The sequence below is a fragment of the Chiloscyllium punctatum genome, chromosome 45, assembly GCF_047496795.1.
Source record: "Chiloscyllium punctatum isolate Juve2018m chromosome 45, sChiPun1.3, whole genome shotgun sequence".
Classification (NCBI taxonomy): domain Eukaryota; kingdom Metazoa; phylum Chordata; class Chondrichthyes; order Orectolobiformes; family Hemiscylliidae; genus Chiloscyllium; species Chiloscyllium punctatum.
Window position 1 is genome coordinate 58,890,774 of NC_092783.1, and position 25,468 is coordinate 58,916,241.

Sequence of the window (25,468 nt, forward strand, 5' to 3'; positions counted from 1 at the left end):
GGTGTTGTGTGATTTTTAAACTTTGTCCACCCCAGTCCAACACTAGCTCCTCCAAATCATGTGTGGATATTCACAGTCTCTGTGCCTTACCTTGCCTTTTTGCACTTAGGTCTCCTCTCAGTCAGAGTCGAAAGGGTCACAATCGTTCAGCCCTGCCTTGCTGTTCAGCACAGATGCAAATTTGGGCACTTGGTCAGAGTTGTCAGTGCTGAGCAGTCAAGGGGATGGACATGTTGCTGTCCAGCACTACGTGGTATCAACATAACACCCACACCAAGCGCCAACAACTTACGTGGCAGACACACTGCACGTGCTTCAACCAAATGGCCAGGTCGCAAAGTCTAAAGGGGGTTAGTCCTCAGTCTAGTCGGAGAAGACAGCCTACAGTCAGGGGGTCAGAGTATAGGAAATCACAGTAAGACACCATCAGTCAGCTGCTTGTGTGGTCAGGATCAGCTTTCGAGGGAGGGAGCTACAGTCAGCTCAGAGTCCAACGTAAACACAGTCTGGGGATTAGCAGTAAACAAGCCAGGGAACAATAACAGGGATCAGTCAGGGGTTTGGTCAGTCATTAGTCAGAACTAGCCATCCAAGTTGTTCAAGGCGTGGGCCATGGCCTGTTCTGGGCATGTGTCCACAAAAAAAGTCAAGTTGGAGGAGTTTATGCTGCACAAGGAAACTAGGGAATTCCAATGTGGGGGTTGGAAAGGGCAGGCTGGGGCACAAAGAAGAGAGCAACTGAATATATAGGAGAAGGGAGAGATGAAAGCACATGGAAAGGAAAAGGGTATTGCAGTAGGGGGTGGTGTCATCAATAGTCAGAGACTTATCTGGCATGTCGACCCTATATGCCTGCAGACCATGGGCTGAGTGTGGGGGGAGGGAGGATCAGGTGGTGAGGCTGGGGAGGGGCAGTGGGGGATTAGGGGGAGCCTAGGCTAGTTGGGAACATGGGGAGCTCAATGCTGATGTGGGTGAATAGGGAGGGCTACATTTGGATGCTCATCAAGGGTAAGAGGCTGTGCTCGAGACTCACTGCATCAAGAGCGACTGCTGTTCACTCCCATTGTGATGAATAGCAAGTGTGCAATGGAGATGATAATGACTGCCACTTTCTGGAGTGCATGGGGTAAATGTTCCATTCTGTGAGGGCAGTGTAGTGATTGCAAGAAGATCAGCCAGGTGGACATCACGGAACAGGAGTTCCCTGACTGGGGCTATGAACTTGGTCCAGTCAGGGAGCCCTGGCTGACAGATAGGAACAGGAGTATCAGACATCCTGCACATTCTGAGAACTGGCTCTGAGGGAGCTGGAGCAGTATTAAGCACTCTCCACTTCTAAAGTGTGACTTGGTGATAGGATACTAGCCCTCTGGAGTTATTTCAGGAGGGGGTCTCCATTTTCAATCAATGTGAGGCCCTACAAAGGGCAACCACATTGTCTAGGCACCAGCAGGAATGTGATGGGCCAAAGGGCCTTTGACTATGCTGTAGATCTCTATTACACCCACACAGTATGGACAGAAGACATCTATGAGCACAGAATGCTGTCAGTAAACCTGAGACATTGTCCTATTGTGTGAAGGACATATGCCTAAAACGTAGATTCTCCTGCTCCTCGGATGCTGCCTGACCTGCTGCACTTTTCCAGCTCCACACTTCTCAACTCTAATCTAAAGCATCTGCCGTCCTCACTTTCTCCTATTATGTGGAGTCTTAACGCTAGCTCCGAGCTCTCCTGGTCACATCATCCAGCCTCAGGAATCAATCCCACCAATGGCTATAATGCACAATTAATATTACGGTAGCCTGGAAAGATTCATCTTAGTTGCCAAAGTTGCAAGCACCTTCCAAACTACGCTACTCACTTCACACCTTGCACCATAAAACATTGTGTAGTGTGAAGGAAGATTGAGTTCTGTAATGTCAATGTCACTCTCGGTTTAAGTCATCACTGGTTGAGTCTTTCTCATGACAGAGCAGCCCTATGGTCTGGTAGAGCAATTGCACCTTTACCTGATCGTGTATTTTGATAGTGTTATTAATGGCTGATATTGTCAATTCCTCTCATGCCTGGGGCTGAGCAGGTGCCTAGTTTCTGGTACTCTTTGGAGTGCCAGGGCCCTGGGATGTTGCATCGTCTGCCAGCTGTGGAGACGTGGCAGTGATGTGCTCACCAGAGTGTGACCCTGACTCTAATCTAGCTGGAATGCCTACTGAGCTTGTTCAGCAGGCAGCTGTTCCAGAACATTCTTTGAAAAATCTGTAGCTCCTGCTTTAGAGATGGAGGCAGGATTGGACTTTTGGCTGCCAAGACCATGCAAATGCCACCAGATGTCTCCTTTGGGGCAGCACGGTGGCTCAGTGGTTAGCACTGCTGCTTTACAGTGCCTGGGGTTCAGGTTCAATTTCAGCCTTGGGCGACTGTCTGTGTAGAGTTTACACATTCTCCCCCGTGTCTGTGTGGGTTCCTTCCAAGTGCTCCGGTTTCCTCCCACAGTCCAAAGCTGAGCAGGTTAGATGTATTGGCTATACTGAATTGCCCATACTGTCCAAGGATGTGCAGATGAGGTGCATTAGTCAGGGGTAAATGTAAAGTAATAGGGGAATGGGTCTGGGTGGCATACTCTTCAGAGGGTTGCTATAGATTTGCTGGACCGAAGGGCTTGCTTCCATACTGTAGCCATTGTATTCTATTTGGTGATGAAACAGAGGACATGTCAACATCAAAGGGTAGAAGTTCAGGCATGTTTGCAGACACATTCACAGTGACAGCAATATGAGAGGATCACAGCAATGGTTCTTGCTTGGTTGCCAGGACATGGAGGCCTCAGTGTCACCACAGGGACAGATTCTCTCCTTGTGAGTGGCAAGGAGCTAATGTTGGACACCCTACCACCCATCTTAGCTCTCTCTGTCCAATTGGTGGGCTATTTTCTCCTGGCATGAGACAAAGGGATGCATTGAATGAGATGAAAGTGGCTGGCACGGCTGGTGGAAAGGTGGCGAGGTGCTGTAAGTGGGCAGGGAATGCAGAAGACATGTAGGGGTTAGTTGGGTGAGTGCAAGCAAAGGAAGACACTGCATGCAATAGTGGAAGTGGCAGGCCAGGAGCCTTGGTGGGTGTTGTATGCAGTGTTAGATTTAGATCGAGTGTGAGGTAGCAGAGAAAAGATGGTGACATTTACCAGTATGGAGTGGAGAGGATCACCTTCTTGTGGTCTCTCTCTAAATTATGGGTACTGTGCCGACCCTGGGGTCAACCTTTGAACAGGCTGGTAGAGCCTGACATGAGATGTCCTAGAAGCCCTACAATGTGGAAACAGACCTTTCGGCCCAACCAGTCCACACTGACCCTCCGAAGAGTAACCCCCCCCAGACCCGTTCCCTTATCCTATTACTCATCATTTACCCCTGACTAATGCACCTAACCTATATAGAGTTATAGAGTCATAGAGACGTACAGCATGGAAACAGACCCTTTGGTCCATGCTGACCAGATATCCCAATCCAATCTAGTCCTACCTGCCAGCACCCTGTTCATATCCCTCCAAACCCCTCCTATTCATGTATCCATCCAGATACATTTTAAATGTTGCAATTGTACCAGCCTCCAGCACTTCCTCTGGCAGCTCATTCCATACTCATACCACCCTGTGTGAAAAGTTGCCCCTTTAGGTCTCTTTTATATCTTTCTCCTCTCACCCTAAATCTATGCCCTCTAGTTCTGGACTCCCTGACCCCAGGGAAAGACTTTGCCTATTTACCCTATCCATGCCCCTCATAATTTTGTAAACCTCTATAAGGTCATCCCTCAGCCTCTGACGCTCCAGGGAAAACAGCCCCAGCCTGTTCAGCCCCTCCTTATAGCTCAAATCCCATGTTCCTTACCATGCCCTGAGTTCATCTGACTTCCCGGATAGACCCCTTGCATTGAAATAAATGCAGTTTAATTTATTAGTCCTACCTTGTCCCTGCTTGCCCTATCTGACTCGCTTCTGTTCTCAACTGTACCCATCTCAGATTGATTTCTTTCCTCACTATCTCCCTGGGTCCCACCTACCCCCCCCACCTTACTAGTTTAAATCCTCCCGGGCAGCTCTAGCAAATTTCCCTGCCAGTATATTAGTCCCCTTCCAATTCCGGTGCAATCCATCCTCTTGTACAGGTCACTTCTAACCCAAAGAGATTCCAATGATCCAAAAATGTGAATCCTTCTCCCATACACCAGCTCCTCAGCCATGCATTCATCTGCTCTATTCTCCTATTCCTGCCCTCACCAGCTATATAACCCTGAACATTATGGGCAATTTCCCATGGCCAACTCACCTAACCTACACATCTTTAGATTGTGGGAGGAAATCCACACAGACACGGGGAGAATGTGCAAACTGCACACAGACAGTCTGCCCGAGATTGGAATCGAACCAGGTCTCTGGCATTGTGAAGCAACAGTGCTAACCACTGAGCTACTGTACTGCCCTCATGGTCACCTTTACTGGTCCTGGGGCAAAGGGACAACTGTCTTCCACATTACCCCATCCACCAGGCTCTCCAAGTACCTATCTGCAAAGCAGGATGCCTTTTGTTTGACATCGCTGTGGCACAAGGTGTAGTTTGCAAGGTAGCTCTGGACAATTAGCATTTAACCGAGTGCACAGCTGTGCTTTACATAGCTGGGCAGCTGTGCCAGGGATACTAGGAGGTTCTGGCAATTACAAAGTGTGTAGGGCATAGGCTATGAGGCAAGTTTGGGATGATAGTATGAGCAAACTATCTCAGCTCCACCGAGAGAAACTTTCAACTTGCCAAAATTGATACTTTGCAGATTTCTAGTAAAATGCAGCTCGAACTTTCTGACTCCATAAGTGTGTGCCAATTAATTCATAATCTGCTAGACATGGAAAGATGCAATCTGCATTTTTGGTTTGGAAATCTAGTGAAGGGGACATGACAAACGTTAAGAAGTTGGATACAAATTTTAAGAAAAACAATCAATATTTAAATAGGTGTTTTAATGTTTTCGTACAAGCACAATTTTCTGTTCAGTGTTCTGAATGTTGTTCTTGGCTATGGCTGAAATTAGGAACTAACATTTTTTTTAAAATGTTTTGTCGAAAGCCAAGAGGAGGAAATTACAGAAAATGTTTGCAGGCAATAGTCCACACCAGGGGGCTACAAACCAAATTGGAAGTGTGATTTAATTAAACCTTATGATTTGTGGCTGGCATCACACAAAATAAGCATGAAAGCTGTCAGGCTATTGTAAAACAACCAATCACTTCTCCAGTATATTTACAGGGAAGGAAATCTACAGCTCAATGCCAAATGTGGACTCACTTGTCAATCGCTCAGTCTCACAACTAAATGATTAATCTCTCTTACAAGCACTGAGTCAATAAATGTACTGTAAATGTGGCCTTTGCTCGTAAAGACCACATTCTAAGAATGAATATCCATTTAAAATGGACTCAAAGGTTTGCGATGGATTCTGCATTCAAGCTGAGTTAGTTTCTATAGATCTTTTCTGACAAAAGAAATGTTCTGATTTGATTTATTTATTGTCACATGTATTAAATAACAAAATACGGTGAAGACTGTTATATAGTTTTGCCACTCTCTGGTGCTATTTTAAAATGCAGAAAAATAAATCGAAACAAAGGCAGAAAAATAAAGAAGTAAAAAGGCTCCAATTTACAGTTGTTCTTGTTAAGTGCTCAGTCACAGGCCTGAAGCATCCAGCTACGTAACCCCTCACCGTGCCAATAACAACAAGTTACCATTCTTTGGTTCTTTCTCACCTCCACTGATACCACAGCCATCATTATCACATGGACAAGACAAATCTGACAGAACCCAAAGATTAGACAAGTAACCTTCACTTGGAGCCAGCTAGACCAGCCTCATTGAATGGCTGAAAGGAAATTACCTTCCTTTGTCTCCACGGCACACAAATTCATGAAGTTTTCCATTTTGGATATAAAAGATCAGAGAAATTGGGCTGACTCCCCTGATGAAAGGCTTATGCCCAAAACATCGACTCACCTGCTCCTCGGATGCTGCCTGGCCTGTTGCGCTTTTTCTGCGCCATACTTCGACCCTGAAGACTCTCTGGCATCTGCAGTCCTCACTTTCTCCCTTAGTATCCTTGGAGCAGATTAAGAGGTCACCTTATTGAGGCTCAAAATTTATGAAAACTTTTGACACAGTAAAAAGAGATATTCTGTTTCCACTGACTGATATGTCAGTAACTCAGGGTCACAATTTCAAGAAGAGCTAGGAATGAGATGAGGAGAAATTCAGGGTGGTTAGGATTTGAAATACGCTGCCTGGGAGAATACTAGAGGCGGATTCCAAAGGAGATGTCAAAAGAGAGCTGGATATATATTTGAAAAAGTGATGAATTTAGAGGGCCACAAAGATAGCGCTTGAGAAAGGGCCTAGCTAGGTAGTCCTTTGAGGAACTAGTACATACATGATGGGCTGAATGGTCTCTTTTTGTACTCGAAAATTCCTATCCTATGCCTTTAGTCACAATTGACTTAAATAAGGAAAATATACTTTGAAGTTTATAGAGGCCAAGAAGTGAATCTAGTTTCTCTCATTAACTGATTAAACCTTACACATGGAAAATGTTAGAAACTATAATTAAACATGACATAACAGCGCCTTCGGATAAGTTCAAGGTAACCAGACAGAGTCAACATGGTTTTGTCAAAGATACATCATATTTAATGACGTTACTGGAGTTTTTGGAAGTAATAACTTACACTGTGGATAAAGGGGAACCAGTAGATGTATTAAGTTTAGATTTCCAGAAGACATTTGCTAAGTTGTCACATCAAAAGGTGTATGGAGTAATATATTATCATGGATAGATGATTAGCTAGCAAGGAAGAGGCACAGAATAAGAATGAATGGATCTTTTTCAAACTGGCAGGATGTTACAAGTCATGGTGCTAGGCCCTTAACTCTCTACAATTTATGGAAATGATTTGGACAAAGGGATTGAAAGTATGGTAGTTAAATTTGCTGATGACACAAAGATGGGTCAGGGAAATGAGCAGCACATAAGGAGCCTACAAAGGGATTTAGACAGATTAAGTGAATGGGCAGAAATCTTCCAAATGGAGTATCATGCAGGAAAGTGAAATTGTCCATTTTGGCAGAAGTAACAAAAAAAAAGGATATTATTTAAATGGCGAGAGGATTAAGAGAAGGTTGGGTGTCTTAGGTCACAAATTGCAGAAGGTTAGTATGCAGGTACAAGAAGCAATCAGGAAAGCTAATAGAATGTTGCTTTATTGCGAGAAGAATTGAATGCAAGAGTAGGTCATGCTTCAGTATGCAGGGTATTGGTAAGAGCACATGCACTGATGGAAAGTTAATCGTTGAAGGCAGTTCTGAAAAGGGTTACTTGACTAATACCTGGAATGAGCAGATTGCCTTATAAGAAAAACGTCAGTCAGGCTGGGCCTGCATCCTGTGGAGTTTAGAAGTGTCAGAGGTGACTTAATTGAAACATACAAGATGCTGAGGGGATTTGACCAGGTAGATGTGGAAAGGATGTTTTATTTTATAGGAGGATATAGAAGTGGTGGTGTCATAGTTTAAAAATAAAGGCTCACCCATTTGAGAGAGACACAGGACATAGGATCAGAAGTCGACCATTCAGCCCATTGAGTCTGCTCTACCATTCATCAAGATCATGGCTGATTTGATAACTTTCAACTTCATCTTCCTGCCTTTAACCCATAAACCTGGATTGGTTTACTGACTAAACATTTCTAAGCTTTTGGATGTCAGTTTGCTCGCTGGGTTGTAAGGTACATTTCCATGGAAATGAATCTTGCAGCTCAGCGAGCAAACCTACATCCAAAAGCTCAACCTGAGCTACAAATCTTCTCAAAACTCACTAATTTCGAAGTTTCTTAACAATAGGCTCAGCAGCCTGTGATAAAACGTTCCACAAATTCACAACCCTTGGCAATAAGAAATTTCTTACTTCTGTTTTAAAACGTGAGATCCTTTACTCTGATCCTACACTCTCCCACAGGGGAAACCACCTCTCGGCATCTAACTTGTCAAGTCTTTGAAGAATCTTGTATATATCAGTGTTACCTCATTCGTGTATATTCCAACAGTAAGGGCACAATCTACATAATTTCAACTCACGTGATTGCTCTTCCAGCGATGAGGAAAAGATTAAGAGGTACGTGCCTTTGGAATGCCCTTCCTCAAAATGCATTGGATACAGAATCTTTAAATTTTTTTAAAACAGAGGTAGATACATTCTTAATTATCAAAAAAAGGTGAGAGTTTATCAGGGGTGTGCAGGAATGTGGAGGCGATGTTAAAATCAGATCAGCAATGATCTCTTTGAATGGCAGAGCAGCCTTGAAGGGCCAAATTGTTTCTTGTTCCTTGTTCACATCTAATTTAAAGTATATACACCAAGTATATACCTTAATACCAAGTCTTGCTCACACGAGGCAAACAAATCCTTTTCAATTGTCCAGCGAGTACCTGCACTTTGTGTGCATACCAGCACATGTTTGAGTGAATCTACAATGTGTACACTAGTAAATAAAAGCTTGCATTCCTGAAGATAACAACTTCCCCAAAGGAACAATGTTAGGCACACAGTCAACATCAAGCAAAGTACGTCAGAAGCACAATGAATTGTGGCCTAAGCTCCTAATTTCAGAGAAGTGTCCCTATTGCTCCAATCTGGAATTTTTCCAATGCCTGAAGGAGATTGCAAATTCAGTGCTGAATTAGTGGCAGTTTAGTACTGAGAAATAAACTGAAGTTGCCCAAAACTCATTCCATGCAAGACTTTTCACAGCAGAGATTTTCAGTTTGTTTAAAGATTGGTGGAGTGGCTGACTAATCCTCCACACCTTTTTAAAGGCTTTAAATTCTCTCATCTGCTCACCAACCTATTTGGGGGCGCGGGGGGCATTAAATTCCTTTTTGAAGGTGAGTTTGAAATGAATGGTCATTCCACCATTCCCCCTGTTAACATCTGTGCCCTCTGACATAGTAGTGTCAATTATGTTTTATAATGCTTTGAATGCACTTTTAACAGTTTGCTAAATCCTGGTCACTCCAAAAAATTTGGGTAGACTATGAAGGCCTCAATCTGACTGCACAACTCTGACAAGTTTGTAGAATCCAGTGGTATGGTCCAGAATGAGTAGTAGCATATATATTAATAAACCATGCCTATGACAATTGACAGATTATTGCAGACTCTGTGCAAAGTGCTGTTTAGTTCTCACTTGGCATCCATAAGTCCAGTTTATACCGTATTTCCAGCATCTACAGTTTTTGCGTGCTTTTTTAAAAATAGCGTTATCCTTTCAGTTCACCAATTCCTCAATACTCAGAATTAAGGAGCTCTCATGATGAATCTAAGAACGATTAACTTGATCCCTGTAAAGGTGTGGACAGCTAAACTGTGTCCAACAAAATGCTTGTGCGCCTTAACAGACAAAAGTACATTGGCAATATAAGACACGGGAAACAAAAACAAAATAGGAAGAACATTTTAGTAAACATCAGAGTTCAAGCCATGAAACAACAGGTTATTCCAATTCTATGCCACCTCACCAAATGTTGCAAATCATCTTCCTACACTGGTCCTAGTCATCACAGCTACACCCTCTATGACTACAAACCTGACGGTGTATCAGCTGCATTTGGATCATGTCAGAGGAATCAATACACACATTGTGGATACTCTGGTGATGGAAGAGTTGATGGTGAAGAAGTGGATTGCCAATTAATCTTAATAGGCTTGGAAGTGGCTTTTACATCCTCATTTATAAACACTATTTTAAAATTTGACACCAAGACATAAACACAACAAGATTTCTTGGTAAGAATTTAGATTTTATTGATTAATGGCAATTACCATCATATGAGAAGAAATGCACTTTCTACAATTTAAAATTTTTTTTTAAAACAGCATGCAGATTCAAAAGGCACTTACAAGTTGCATTTTGAATTAGTTATAGTTTCTCATGAGCATGAACAAAATTCTATGAGGGACAGCAGTTTTGAATTTAAGAAGTTTGTTAATGAAGTAAAACAAAAAGGAATCACTCAATTACAAGCATTTTCAGTTGTAGAGTGCATAAAAGGTCTGAAAAAATACTGACTCCACTGTATGAAAGTTTTATAGTTTATAAATTATTAAAAATATATTGTAATGCAATTTTTTTTACAAGAATATCAATTGGTGCAATCAGTTATGCTGTAAGGTGGAAGCACAATTCAAGAGTGTTGCATTGAGTTAGTAATACAATGAAACTGGGAACTAAGTTAAAAGACAAGGTATTTCAAAATAACAATAAGGAAGTACTAATAATTTACATCAAATGCAGTCTACACATTGATTTGTCATTACTGACAGACAGACAAGTTTCTTGTTTCACATCACCCCGACCTACAAGATTTTCAAGAGAGGAAGTATTAATTTCTCATTGTATTAAGGTTTGATTGACCCTCATGTCATTCAAACAATCACTTTTTACATCTGAACCTGGACACACTACTAAACTATTCTGTTTCAGACCAAATACAATCCAGGCGAGCATGCACACTTACATCTATGAGGGATTGTACAGGAGTGGGATACCCGATTGGTAAACCCTCCCTGAGGAAACTGAAGCTACTCTTGTACCCCAATATCAAGCAGCTAAGTCAGTGCATGTCAAAGATCAGGCATAGACTCCAATGGCATAGCCACTCTTTGCTTCATGAAATTTGTAGACAAAGCATACCAGAAATATGCTATTTAGGTTTTTTCAACACACAAATCAGGACAAAAGTGCCCTGTTTTGATGGTGATTCACAAGTAATATGAATTGGCAATGTTGCTGAATTTTAGAATACTGCTTCCTATTTTCAGGTATCAGTAACTATTCATGGTAAGACTCAACTTTCATAGCAACTACTCTTTAGTATTAGCACTACTTACAATTTGAAAAATTGCAATCCAAATAATCACATGACAAAATTGCAAGTGCCTCAAAAATTTATTTTCTGAATTGGCTAAAAACTATGACTATAACATCTTAATTTATTTAGTAAACAAACACCAGCGAATTAAAGACACACCCTACAAAGATAGTTTGATCTAAGTTGATAGAATTTTTCAAATTTAGCTTTGCCAAAGCCTCAGAAGCTACAGTAGGCAGTTTGTAATAAATAAATGCATCTGATACTTTTCATGTAACATTCTATTTTGCAGTTTACTGTTTGTCTTAGTACTAATGCCCATGTGCAAGTATATACAGGTCAGCTGAAGTTGTGATCAGGATAATTTTTGCTGGTGATAGATTCATGTGGTATAGTGAATAAAAATCAACGGAAAAGAAAAGCCACAATATAAAACCAGTCTTGATACCCCAAAAGGATAGTTATTGATAATCATTTGTATTGCAAAGAGGTATATACATTGCTTAAATACCTACTTCTATCCCTAAATATATCCTAGAAGAAAAAGAAATACAAGCTATTATAGAATGGATAGAAGATAGACATTCTGAAAACTCATCTGGAATTATTTACTCTCCCCTTCAGATGGTCCACGTTGGACATGCTGCACGTCAGGGAGAAAACGAGGACTGAAGATGCTGGAGATCAGGGTCAAAAAGCACAGTGCTGGAAAAGCACAGCCGGTCAGGCAGCATTGGATGAGGAGGCGAGTTGACATTTTGAGCATACTCATTCCTGATGAAGAGCTTATGTTCAAAACATCGATTTGCTTGCTCCTCTGATGCTGTCTGACCGGCCGTGCTTTTCCAGCACCACGCTTTTTGACCTTGATGCTGCATGTCTGTCAGCCATTTATATCTTTATCTAAATATTTCATTATTTACTGCTGAATACCTACAAGTGTGTTGATATTAAATGTGATAAATGCACACACACGAATGTAGAAAATGCATATTTCCAAACTCAGTAATTTTACCAAATATTAGTCCAGATGAACAGTCCATATGTAAAACAGGAAATCAATTTTAAAAACATTTTATACTAGGGTTCATGTTGGTTTGCTAAAGAATTTAGTGAGAGGCATTTTCTTGGCAAATCTCAGTAAGACCATCTAAGGAATAACCTTATGGCCTGAAGTAACTAAGTGCCAGGGTGGTGGCTGGAAGTAGTAATGTTGAAGTTTCATACACCTCAAGTTTGTCCAAATAGAGTCAGAGAATTACAGCACAGAAACAAACCCTTTCATCCAACTCGTCCATGCTGACCAGATATCCTAGATTAATTCGGTCCCATTTGCCAACATTTGGCCATATCCCTCTAAACCCTAACTATTCATGTACTCATCCAGATGTCTTTTAAAAATGTTGGAATTGTACCAACCTCCACCACCTCCTCTGACAACTCATTCCATACATGCACCACCCTCTCCATGAAAAAGTTGCCCCTTTTAAAAGGTCCTTTTAAAATTTTTATCCTCTCACCTTAAACTATGCCCTCTAGTTTTGGACTTCCCCACCCTCAGGAAAAGAACGTGCCTATTTACCCTATCTTATGTTGATTTTCTCAATTATTTCAGTAGAACACAGCAAATAGTATTTCCTGCAAAACCGGTGATTGTTAAGCCAGATTTGATTTGTTCTTAGTAATTTGTGAAAGGTTACTATCGTAGTACGATTTATTTTATTTTTTAAAACTCCATTGCTGCAAATTCAAGAGCTGTAATTCATGTTCGATATCAATTGCTCCTATGAAATGACTTCTTCAGAATTTCAGTGGCTCTGAGTCCACAATACATTTGTAAATCTATGGTTAGAACCACCTTAAATTTGAAAATTGCTGATGCAATATTTGCAGTCCTTTGCTAGATGTATTGACACACTTATTGAGTGTGTTAATTTTGCCATCCACATTCAATACAATTAAAAACAGCGGAAAATGACTGGACCAACTTCACCTGTTTGAACACCAGTACTGATCACTTGAGAAGTGGCTCAAGACTCAATTTCAGATTCAATGTAGACTTGGACAACTCTTGTATCAAAACATATTTCTTTCAATTGAAGAAAAATTGTGAAAAGGCACGGCAGTGAGTTATTCTGATTTTATACCGAATGTGCACATTGTAAAATTGCTCTGTGTAGGGTCTATTGCACTGTTATGAAAAACATCTATCAATCATTACAAAGAATCAGATTATTTAGTTGCAAACATTGCCTGGCAAAATCTGCTGTCAAAAATAGAATATTCCTATAGTGATGCTCTATTTCTTCTGATTCTACACCAAAATCACCATTCTTTCACTTGCAGAACAGTGACAACCCTGAAAATATTTTCTAAGACAAACTTAGATTTATACCAAATGTAATTTGGTATAATTAAGGCAGCAATTAAATACTTTTCTGTCATGTATTTTCGCAAAATTTGTACTCCAGCAGTTTTCAATGAGAAGTGAAGTGATCAACTGAATTGTTTGGCTGCAACTCATTGTTAGTCTATTATAAATATTAACTTTACGTAAGGTGTATTATCTCTAGCTTTAAGACATGGGAGAACAAAGGAACACTGTTTGGGAGATTTGTTTGAGGGAGAGGTCCTGATGTAATTCAATCAGTTAAGTCAGAAATATAGATTATCCAATAAGGACCTTTACTGATACTTCCAGCTAAGGGACTATATACAGAGGAAGATCACACTCCTGGCCCAATGTTATAAATCAGATGCTGAGACAAGGGTACTCCAGTGTACGGGTACTCTTTCACTTTGCACTTTATATCATTTACAGAAAGGCCGTGCTCTGGGGGATATGGAAGGACTCTAAGATGTGGAACCGAGAGTTAGGACAGGACATTTCACCAGAGATATGGAAAGATATCTGGGGGAATGTAAGGAAAAATTTCAGTATGTAAACAGACCACAGGCTACATGCAATTAAAGATCTTACACAGGGCTCATATGGCAGCAGAAAGGCCAGTTAAGTTTAAGAGAGGAGTGTCACCAGACTGCCCCAAATGTAAAATTAATATAGGTACTCTCACACATTGTTATTGGTCATGTTGCAAGATCCTAAGATATTGGAGTCTTATAGTGAAGGAGTTAAAGGACATTCTGGGGACTGAAATTAACATGGATCCAGTAATTCTTCTTTTGGGGCTGCCAAACTATCCCTCTCTGGGGGTAAACGGGAAGAAACTGTGTAATATCCTTGCCCATTGCGCAAGGAAGAACATTTTACTAAATTGGATGTCAGAAAAACCACCAGATCTTATGGGGTGGCGTAAGCTAGTTGTGGAGCATCTCCCCCAAGATTACCTCACAAATTTGGTGCAGCACAAAATGGAACAGTTTTATAGGACATGATGGCCCTTTTTAAATTATATTGACGCTGACTTGTCAGTGATATTAGTCAGGGTCATGGTATAGCCGTGGGAATCTTTATGGGCGCCTGTGGGGCACTGGGAGGAGGAGACTGGAAGGAAAAGAATATGGGTACTGTAGGGGGTACTACCAGGGATGGGAGCCTCAGTGGAGGTGTGAGGAGTAAGACAGAATAAAGTAGTAAGACATTATCTAATTTAAGTAACTTGAATGTAATTTAAGCAAGTATTTATTTAATATGTTTGTAGTTCAGTTTTAGTTAAGTTGATAGGTTTGTTTTGGTAGAATAGTGGGTTATTTAGTAACAATGGTACTATGTTATGGTCTTCTTTGTAGTTTTTTTTTTCCTGTTTTGATGGTTTTTTTTCCTTTATATATAAACGTTTTGTAAAAGATTTAAAAAAGCTTTTCAATAAAAATATTTATAAAAATGGTGTATTATAAGGATCACATTCTCTACATAATCAGCTTCTGATTAATGCTCCCATCAACTAGAAATTGTTACACAAGATTTATCTATCAGTGTGGGCTTTGTTATTTACAACATGGAGACTTTCCTTCAGTTTCTCACTTAAAATTCATCCTACCTTGTCATCATTTCGACTGAGATTAGTCCGATGTTGGCTCTTCAATCCAAACCTGTTCACCCAATGAACAGTATTTAATTCACACACATGAGGTGAGTTTGGAGGGAGGGTAGATGGGGACCCTCTGCCTTCCCACCCTGCTGTCAACTGAGGTCATTGAGTGGGCGATTAATATCAACTAAAAGGTCAGTTCTCACTGTTGCTGGTATTCAACAAGCACACAGTGGTTCGGGGTGGAGGCATTTCAGGTTATCAAGGAAAGCCAGCCACAGACTGCTTACGTAGATGGGATGCTTGCTAGGCACTCTGACCAGTGGGTGAAACACCGTTCATCTGCATTAAATATTGTTTATTGAACAACTGCCACAGCTTAATTTGCAACTTACTTGCTAGGTCAGTTTAAGGATGTGGGATGGGCCATTTAGGACTGCAAAGAAGAATTTCTTCACCCAGAAAGTGGTGAGCCTGTGGAATTCTCTACCACAGCAAGCAGTGAGACCAAAACTGTGAAGGTTTTAAAAAGAGTTAGATACTGTTCTTAGGGTAAAGGGATCAAAAGATATGGGAGAAAGTAGGAGCAGTCATGATTGTGCTGAGTAGTGAAGCAGGCTCGAAGGGTTGATGGCCTATTCCTATTTTCTACACTAATGTTTCAAACACACTTAAGACTTTGGTAATTATATTAAAGAATGGTTGTGGGAGCCACTGATCAACTTTAGCTGCAATTCATTGAATGGCAGAACAGAAGAACACTTGGAGGAACAGAGTAAAATGCTTGTCCACAGATTCCTGAAAATACAGGATAGGTTAAGAGTGTACTTAAGACAACATTCAGGATCAGTCAAGGTAAAAAGTGAAACTAATCTAGATTTAGTGTATTTTTGGTGGTAGACTCGATGGACCTAAGTGTCTCTTCTGTACTGTGTAATTTGTGATATTTAAGGACCCTTGAGACACGTCAGTGCTACTGTATCTTTGATTTCACCTGCATCATTAATGTCAGATAACCAAAAAGCTTTGGGTGAAATAAATATCTCAAAAACAAAACTCATACAATTCTTCTATAAAATGTTTTTAAAGTAGAACATGTATCAAGCAACAATTATATTATGACCTGAATTATCACTCGTTATGGACTGGATGGACCATTTTCCATTAAAATTGATATATGTGCAACTTACAAATGGCAGTTTTGCAGTTGCATAGGTGAATGACCTGGTTAAACATCACTCACTGCAACTGAAGTCACAAGATTCCTAATGACTGATGATGACAGTTTCTTAATGAACAGTCCACAGGACATGGTACTAAAATTATGTTTTTGCCCCTCTCTAGGTGGATGGGGAGTATCCAAATCTGTCAACACATCCCAGAAACTAGCATCTTAACTTACCGGCTCTGGTCACCATAGTTTAGGAAGGAAGTGACCATCCTCAAGAGGATGCAGGGGAGATTTGCCAGGTTTACAGGGATGTGAGACTTTAGTTAAAGTTAGATTGAAACCGCTTTCAACAAAGAGGAAACTTGAAAAAATAATACAAAGTGACACAGATTTAAGGTTTTGGAGAGATGTAGAGGGAGTGTGAGGAGCAAATTTCTAATAGAGCTAAAGTGGTAATGACTTGGAATTTACTACTGGCGAGGGGGGGGATCTCACATGGAATTCTTAAGGGGCTTGACAGGGTTAATGCTGAGAGGATGTTTCCTCTCGTGGGAAGGTCTGGGACAAAAGGACAGTCTCAAAACAAAGCGGTGTCCGTTTAAAACTGAGATGGGGTGGAATTTCTCCCGAGGGTTGAGTATCTTTGGAACTCCTTGCCACAGAGAACTGTAGGGCAGAGTCCTTGAGAATATTTAGGACTGAAATAAGATTCTTGATCAATAGGGGAATCAAGGGTTACAGGGAAAGGGCGAGAAATGGTTTGAGGAACATCAGATCAGCCACTATCCTATTGAATGGCAGTGCAGGCTTGAAGGGCTGAATGGGTTATCTTCTGCTCCTATTTCTTATGGTCTCATGATGGTAATAAAAGCAGAAATTAATGATTCCTAAAGAAAAAAATGGACAGGTATTTGAACTAAATGAATTCAGAGGACCATGGGAATCAAATCAGGTGACTGAGACCAGCTGGATTGCTCCACTGAAAGCCAGTATGGAATTTATGGCTAATGGCCTCTATCTTACCAAAAATATATTTTAAAAATGGGAATGTGAGACTTGAGATGATATGCTAGTTATAAAATCTGAGTAGGACTGACAGGTGTGTGGAATGTGAAATGGTATATAGTTCATCCACTTCTGCCTCTTATCAATGTTGAGGAATTAAGTTGTCAGAAGGAGGGATGATATGACCCAGCAGAAATCCCACCAGTTCTGCCTCAATCACACCTCATAAGTCAAGTTCATGACTGTAGTAGTAATATGCCAGTTTTGCTAATATTCAGAGCAGTCTAATTCAAAAAGATAAATAAAAAGATCAGCAACTTTTTCCAGAACAGACCATTGTTTTCTAAGGAAGATGTTACTTTAACATTCCAGTCACCCCATCCAATGTTGCACAGCCAAACAGTGGCAGATAAGCACAGGTTGCTATCCATTTCTTGGATTCAATCCATTGAAAGTTTGGCCAATTTTGCTGCCTACAAGTCCCATTTTACAGTTTTCTTTTGCAAACAGCTGAGGGTGTCTCCTAGGAGGGTCAAGCTCATATGCTTTATGGCTCCTTAACATTGAGCATTTAAAGAAATGTGAAATAAAATAAACATGTGGACATAGAAGGAAGATTAAGCAATGAAGAATGGTTCTATTGGAATTATGTATCATCTCTTTTTGGGTCAGGATTTACAACTAAGAAAACAGTAAATAATAACAAGGTTTTTCTATCTTTTTGAATTTGCCAAGAGTATAGATAGAAAGAAAATCAAAGTTCTGTTTCATAAAGAGGAGTTATTTTAAATGGGACAGAATAAACTCAAATCTCCCCTCAACAAAGCAACAGCTTCTCCTTTCCCACCTTTTAAAGAAAGCGAACTATAGGTAAATGAGAGTGACAAATAATTCATGATTTTATTGACTGGATCAGACCTTGTGAAGAGAACATTCTTGTCTTTATCTAAATACGCTAGGCATGCAATATTTAAACAACCAAAGCTTAATGTGGCCACTCACTACAAAAATCCCCATAAATCTTTGAGTAAAATGCACACCCATGAAGTGCTTTTTGGGAGGGAGGAAAAGTGCATATTATGTTAAATACTTAATTATCCTTCAAAAACTTTTAAATTTTACTGTGGTTTTAAAATAAGGACATTAAGTAAAACAGAGTAAATGTCGTTACTCGAGATGTCCATTTTTCAGTTGAGTAATGAGAAATTTGCCATACTGCTTACTTATAATGATTGCGAATTGCACCTGGACTTGGAGTTGTGAACTTGTCTGGGCCTGATTGTTTACATACACCATGACAAGAACTACATTCCAGGCACAGCTAATTGTATGTTACGAGAGGACATTGTTCATGTGGCACATTCAATTAAAGGGGCACAGAAAGGAAAGATATAATGGCAGAACTGGCAAGTCCAGAAGTCTACTCGTCAAGTTACTTATAAAAAGTAGTCCTTTGGCCTGGTTTAGCTTTGTCCCCAACTTATCTACCAAACATCATACTGCCAAGAAGAATCCATTTTAGAGTTAGTATGTTGTATTGGTTCTGATGGCAGTTAGGCTGTGGGTTTGTGAATCACACCAAGGGCTGATGTAATTAGTTCAGTCTGAAACTTAGTATAGTACTGAGGGAGTAGTTTACGGTCAAATGTGCAATCCCATTGCATGAGGCAGTAAACCAAAGGCCAGAGTTGCCACTTCAAATGTATACCAAGGACGGTGAATTTGAAAAGCAAGGAGATCCCCATAACTCATATTCCTCCTTTAGCAAAATAAAACAACAGAGCATTTACCCAACTGTTGCAGTGTTAAAATGGCTGTTATATTTACCTCAAGACTTCAATGTTCTTGAAGGAAACTCAATTCCTCCAAAAGTCGACAACGCACAAGATGCAAGAAAATGTACAATTTATTTTCCAGTTTAATACTTGTACCAAGTTTTTCCACTCTGAATTACATAATGTAATTCATGCAGCTCCACAGCTTAGAGTTTGGCAAAACTGGGGAAGATGATATTGCAATGGAGATCTGGTACAAAAAAAATCAACTTTTTTGCTGGAGTCTATAAAATTATTGAATGAAATCTAAAGCAAAATTATTAATACACAAACTGAAATGTGCTATTTATTAAGTTAAAATTATGTAGTATTTCACTGAAATTACTTAGATTTTGGTTTACCTATGCTAATTTCAAATATGATCATCGATTAATTACTTTCCGTCAAGGGGTGAACAAAGTAATTTTCTTAATCCAAAGATACCCTGGGACATTTATGAAATCTTACTTTAGGCAATTAGAAAGTATTAGATATCTAGCAACAAGCTCTCCTAGCCTTTGGCCAATAGAAAAACCATGACACCTGAACACCCAAGCAGATACATTTACAAAGTTTTGATGGTGGGATGGCGGAAGGGGTTTTCCGGAAAACTCTAAAGAATCTTATTAAATGAATTTTATCAACTGATACAGATAGACATTACATCTTTTTATATATTGCATACGATATGCTAGTGTACATATTTTGAACTCATTAGCTCACCGTCATGTTCTTGCCTCATTTAGTTTTGTTAAAAGGTGATTTAATTTGAACAAGCTCCTGACAGTTTTATATCTGTTGTTGCTATATACGACTGCTCAACATATGCATGGCAAAAAATTGCCACTAGATATAGTCAGAAATTTAACTGAATGTAATGTGTTGTCTTGTGGTGAGAACAAAATTTTGTTACTTACAAGTTAAAGAACAGTTTGCATATGCTCTTATGCTTTAAATATTAATTACATCATCGTAAACCACAACGACGACATTTGGCAATTAAGGAATGCAGTGTCTAAAGTTGTAAACCAGAGTACAAATTACTCCGTTTGAATCCCAGATGTAAAAACAACACACTTCACCATTAACCCTTTAGAAACATCCCCTTGGGTATCTTAGATAATAACATAGATAATGTAGTTTAAAATAAAAATTACGTTGGGCCTTCCTGTGAATGTATCACATCACACCTAAAGACCTGGAATGCTTCCTAAGTTTAAAACAAGTTCCTTAACTACTACCAGAATATTTATTTTCAAAATCACTATTGCAATACAAGTTGAGTGGTTCATCCATTTTACAGTCATGTCACAGAAAACAAATCCTGTGTCCTTCATGGCGACCCCCTGAGTGAAATTTGTACATTCTCCCCACGTGTGTGTGTTTCCCCAAGGAGCTCTGGCTTCCTTCCATAGTCCAAGGATGTGTAGGTTAGGTGGATTAGTTGTGGAAAATGCAGCATTACAGGGATAGGGGAGGTGGGTGGGATGCTCTTCAGAGGGTCTGTGTTGACATGATGGGCTGAATGGCCTGCTTCCACACTAGGGATTCTATACGGATCCCTCCTCTCAACTTCCCATCACAACAATCAAAGCAGTCTTTAAAATACTGTTTCAGTGACCAGTTATAAACATCACCATTGAGATACTGCTCAGCACAGCAAATATTCACTACAATAAAAAGCAAAATACTGCAGATGCTCGAAAGTGAAACACAATGCTGCAGGAACTCAGTAGGCCAGGCAGCATCTGTGGAGAGAAAGTTTAACTTTTTAAAATCGAGAATGACATTTCCATAGAACTCAAATTGACCTCAGAATTGCATCTAAAGAGGTTTGCTAATTTCTTTTTACCTAATGCATTATCTTTCTCATTTTGTGCTAGCTTTTCCAAATATATAAGCACAATTATATGTGACAGATTGTGGAAACAAATAAGAATAGTTAGAATCATAGAATCCCTCCAGTGTGGAAGCAGGCCATTCAACCAGAGTCCATACCAACTCTCTGAAGAGCATCCCACCCAGATCCACCCCCAAGCTCATCCCGGTAACCTTACACTTCCCTGTCAATCCATCTAGCCTGCACATCTTTGGACTGTGGGAGGAACCCAGAGCATCTGGAGGAAACCTACGCAGACACGGGGACAATGTGCAAATTCAACAAAGATAGTTGCCCAATTGAACCCAGACCCCTGGAGCTGAGAGGCAGCAGTGTTCACCAATGAGCCACCATGCCATCCAGCTATAGTCACTGGTTTGTGCTGGATGGATAATTCACTTAATTTTTTTGATCACATTTGGAATTCCTAATTGTTTGGGAGAATTAATTTTGACTGAATAAGCATATAACTACTTGAGATTTCAGGATTTTTCTTTTTTTAAAAAAAAGTGTGCACGTTCTGTTAATTCTTTCCACATAATCTATAATCAGGGGCCTTGACATTACTATTAAATAGCTATATATCAAATACACGTTAATATAAAGAGAAACACCGGTAAGAATGTAAAATTAGAAAATTCTGAAGTTAACAAAATAATATGTAGCAAATTGGATATTGTACAAGTACAGAATGCCCTATAAATAAATAATAAACTGTGATGCAATTGAGAAACTTCACATCTGAATCAGAAAGAAAAGCATGACTCACATTTCATTTCTAGACAGTTTAACTACTAGTTGGCAGAAGTATATCAATCTCTTTACTGGTTGGTGTAATCAAACTGTTGTTCATGCCACAGATGTTTGGTAAGTCCACTGTGGCACCACAAACATCCATGGGGACTGCTGAAAGTTTCATGGATGCTGCAGGATTTGATTCAGTAGATGATGTTCCCACTTGTGCAACATGAATTCCACCCTCAGTCCCTTCCTCAGAGCCCATCGTTGTTCCTCGTTCCAAGGAACACTTTGATGAAGCTTCCTCATGGATCCCTGTTTCACGCCAATTAAAGAATCGTTGAGGTTGAACAGAATTGGAAACACTTGATTCGTTTTTAGCAGAAAGCCCAATCTGAGAAGGTCCACTATCTGTAGCTGCTTTACCCAGCGGATGAGGTGATGCAGGTGATTGTGCAAGGCCAGGCTTCTTAGGAGGAATTGGTGGAGGATTTCCTCTGTCCACTCTAGATACCGTTGGTGATTTTATCCCAGGAGTCATTGGACATTGTGGACTTGAGACTTTACTGGAAGTTGGTGAATGATTGGCATCACCAGTTGGTGTTTTTGCTGAACTACCCAGCTGTCGATAGTCAGTACCAAAGGGGGAATTGTTTGCAGTTTTCAGAGTTCCTGGCTGGCTTGTGAACCTAGAAAGAACTTGGGTCACAGTATTTCGAGCCAACTGTTTGGCGGCTGAACTATCTGAGGTAGTGGGTGACAGATCCCTTGGAGGAGGACTTTGTAAGGCGCCAGTCTGTTGATCTTGCTCTGCTTGAGCTTGGAATTTAAATCGAGCTGCATGAAACCTTTGATTCAGCCCAGCTTGGTAGGATGACTGGAAGCTGGCACTGGGGCTTGTTGAACTAGTGAGTCGCTTTGTCAACACAGGTGATGAACATGGGGATGATGATACTGAGGAAGCAGCTGAAGAGTTCACAGTGTTGCTTGGAGAAAGTGAGGTTCCACCTGGGAAATGTGGTACAGCACAAGAAGCCACATTACCACTTCCATTTTCAACTATGTTCCCTGGAGATGGAGAAGGTACTTTACTTTCGGCGGAGAAAAGAATATCTACACTATTGCCGTCAGTTGACTGGTCATCCCCATCATTAACCATAAATGCTGCGCAATGTCCATTTACTTGCGGAACAACTGCAGCTGGCAATGATGTGCAGTGTTTTTCTTTTAAATCACTTCCATTAGGCACTTTCACATGACTGCAATCAGTCTGGCAAGAAGGGGATATAGTCTTGCTTTTCTTAGCACCAGCCTCTAATGGAACGTTTACCGGTGATTTTGGTTCATTTGCTACTATTTTGTTGGAGCTTTCTGTTTTATTTTTAAGCACTTCAATAACTCGCTTTAAACTTTGCACTTCCTCATTGAGGGCTCGCGCCCTGTTTTCTTCCCGGTTTAGCCTTGCCCGCAGTTGCTCCTTCTCAGTGTCAAACTCGGAAAGCTGTTTCTCCATTTGGGCCTCCCTTTGTAAGGCTCGCTGTTTCTCGGCGGCCAACTCTTCCTCTCGTTCACTGCTTTTGGCCATCTCTTTCTCTAGCTTCAGTTTTAATTCTGCAGTTTTCTGAACTTCCTCTGCTGCCTTGTTGGTTGCTTTTTTGCATTCTTTCATCAAAACAGTGGTTAACTGTTTGTGTCTTGTTCGTTCCTCCTCCAGCTGTGTAGACAGCTTCTTCTGTTCCTTTTCTACCTTCTTCACCTGTGACTTCTCAAATTCAAGCTGTGAGGGTAAATTGTGGAGAAGTAGAAGAACAAAATATAAAATTATTATACTCCAATCATTTAACTGTATTCTTCTAAATGAAAACATCTTTCATGTTTAAATTGGCATTGAAAGCACAAGACCTGCATCATTGCCAAGAATGGAGTTCAAAGCAGTCTAGCCTTTCTGTTACTTATCACGAGGCTGCTGTTTTAAAAAAAATCCACAGCTGTATCGTTCTGTTCATCTGCAAATGACTCCATTTCACAGGCAGCTTGAGGCATCGACAGCTGCCACAAACGAAGCTGGAGGAAGGCAGTGACAGCTGTGTTAGAGGATTAGGACAACATTAATTAAAATGTAGTATGGGCTTTTTAAAATTAAAAAAACATGTAGCTTTTTGAAAATGCTTTTCTCTCCCCCAAGATGTTTCATATACGATGCACCATTCATGGCTGTGCCCATGAATTGACATTTGAAACCAGAGCTAGATGTTTTGATCTTAAATTGAAGGGGCAGGCGATAGCCTTGTCGTATTAGTCGCTGGGCTGTTAATCCAGAGACCCAGATAACTTTTGGGGACCCAGGTTTGAATCCTGCCATGGCAGATGATGGAACATGAATTCAATAAATATGTGGAATTAAGAGTCTAATGGTGACCATGAATCAGTTGTCGATTGATGGAAAAACCAACCGGATTCACTAATGTCTTTTAGGAAAGGAAACTGCCATCTTATCTGGTCTGGCCTAAATGTGATTCCAGACCCACAGCAATGTGGTTGATCCTGGGCAATTAGGGATGGGCAATAAATGCTGCCTAGCCATTAACGCTCTCATCCAGTGAATGAATAAAGGAAAAAAAAATTATAAGTAACCAAAAAAAGAATGAAATGGTGAAGAATCTTCAAACAAGCTTTAAACATATTTCAAGTTGAACATAATATATTAAGCAAAAAAGGCACTTGTTACATGGAGCACAACAGTCAGACACATGGCAGACTAATGCAAGCATAGCTTTCAGTTGTAAGCTAATCATATCATTGGCAAGTATGGACTATGGTCTTTCCTATGTTTCTTTCTTTAGCAATCCAAACATTTCTCCTTTTGCCTTTTACTGCTCCCCGAAATGGCACACGTTCTAATAAACGGTTTTGAAACAAAATTCACAAATGTACAGGATAAGTACTATTAAAATTATGTTTACATTTTGGAATGACTATAAAATTTAACTTGTACTATAAATGGATTGGTTCAGCACCAATGAGAACCAGGACAATTTCATCACGTCCACTGAAAGGGAAAGGGAACACTACACTGATCTTGTGCTGTATCTCCCCAGCAGGTGGCTCAACATTAGCTCAATTCACAAAAGGCTTTAGTGAGGAGGCGTTTCTCTCCTTATTCAATGAATAATCATGTGCTATAGCAGATTCCCAGACTCCTGGAAATGCTAGTTGCGTAGTAACTGGTTTGGGATCCAAAACAATTACATCACATAGCTTCGTGGCATGGCAATAAAGATACATATAACATTCAGCACATTTAAAAGAATGGTTTTGCAGAGCAAAGGTTTTCTTCAGGGATAGACTTTTAGGAACCGCTAACTTATTTTTTAAAAAAAAACAGGAAATGTCAAAGGTAGACAATGATGTCTACTTCAGGATAGGTTTTTCTTGTTAAGAAAAAAGTGCAGCTTTTTGAAGCTATTTGCTCCTCTCTGCTTTTCTCATCAAGCATCCATGTAATCATCTCCTAAAAGATGTGGAAGTGGAATCAGAGGGATCTTCCTCTTCAATTTATTCTCTCCACTTTTCCTTGCAGCAACAACTCATTTATACAGTGCTTTCGATGTAGGCCCTTCACAAGATCAAAATAAAATAGAACTGGATATCAAGTAATTAGCATGCATTAAGACAGATGAATTAAATCTTGGGAAGTATTACAAATAGTTTTAAAGGAAGACAGTGATGTAAAGGGGTTTTGTGATGGAATTCCAGAGCTCAGGATAATCACCAATGGTGCCACAATTAAAATTAGGCAAGCTGAAGAGGCCACTTTTACAACAGTACAAGACTGAGTGCTGATGACTCAACGTGCATAGCAGTGTAAGCTGGCTATAGGGAAAGCAAAGAGTTTTAGTTT

The 25,468-nt window shown here is 40.2% G+C and overlaps 1 protein-coding gene across 1 annotated transcript in view; it reads right to left on the bottom strand.

Moving 5' to 3' along the window:
• Positions 1-9,890: 9,890 nt before the first annotated feature.
• cttnbp2nlb (CTTNBP2 N-terminal like b) overlaps positions 9,891-25,468 on the bottom strand; it is a 99,192-nt gene continuing 83,614 nt past the window's right edge. Inside the window, exon 5 of the mRNA XM_072563879.1 lies at positions 9,891-23,344. Within this exon, the coding sequence (XP_072419980.1) occupies positions 21,617-23,344 (1,728 nt within the window). The 3' untranslated portion in view covers positions 9,891-21,616. The remainder of the gene's footprint in view (positions 23,345-25,468) is intronic.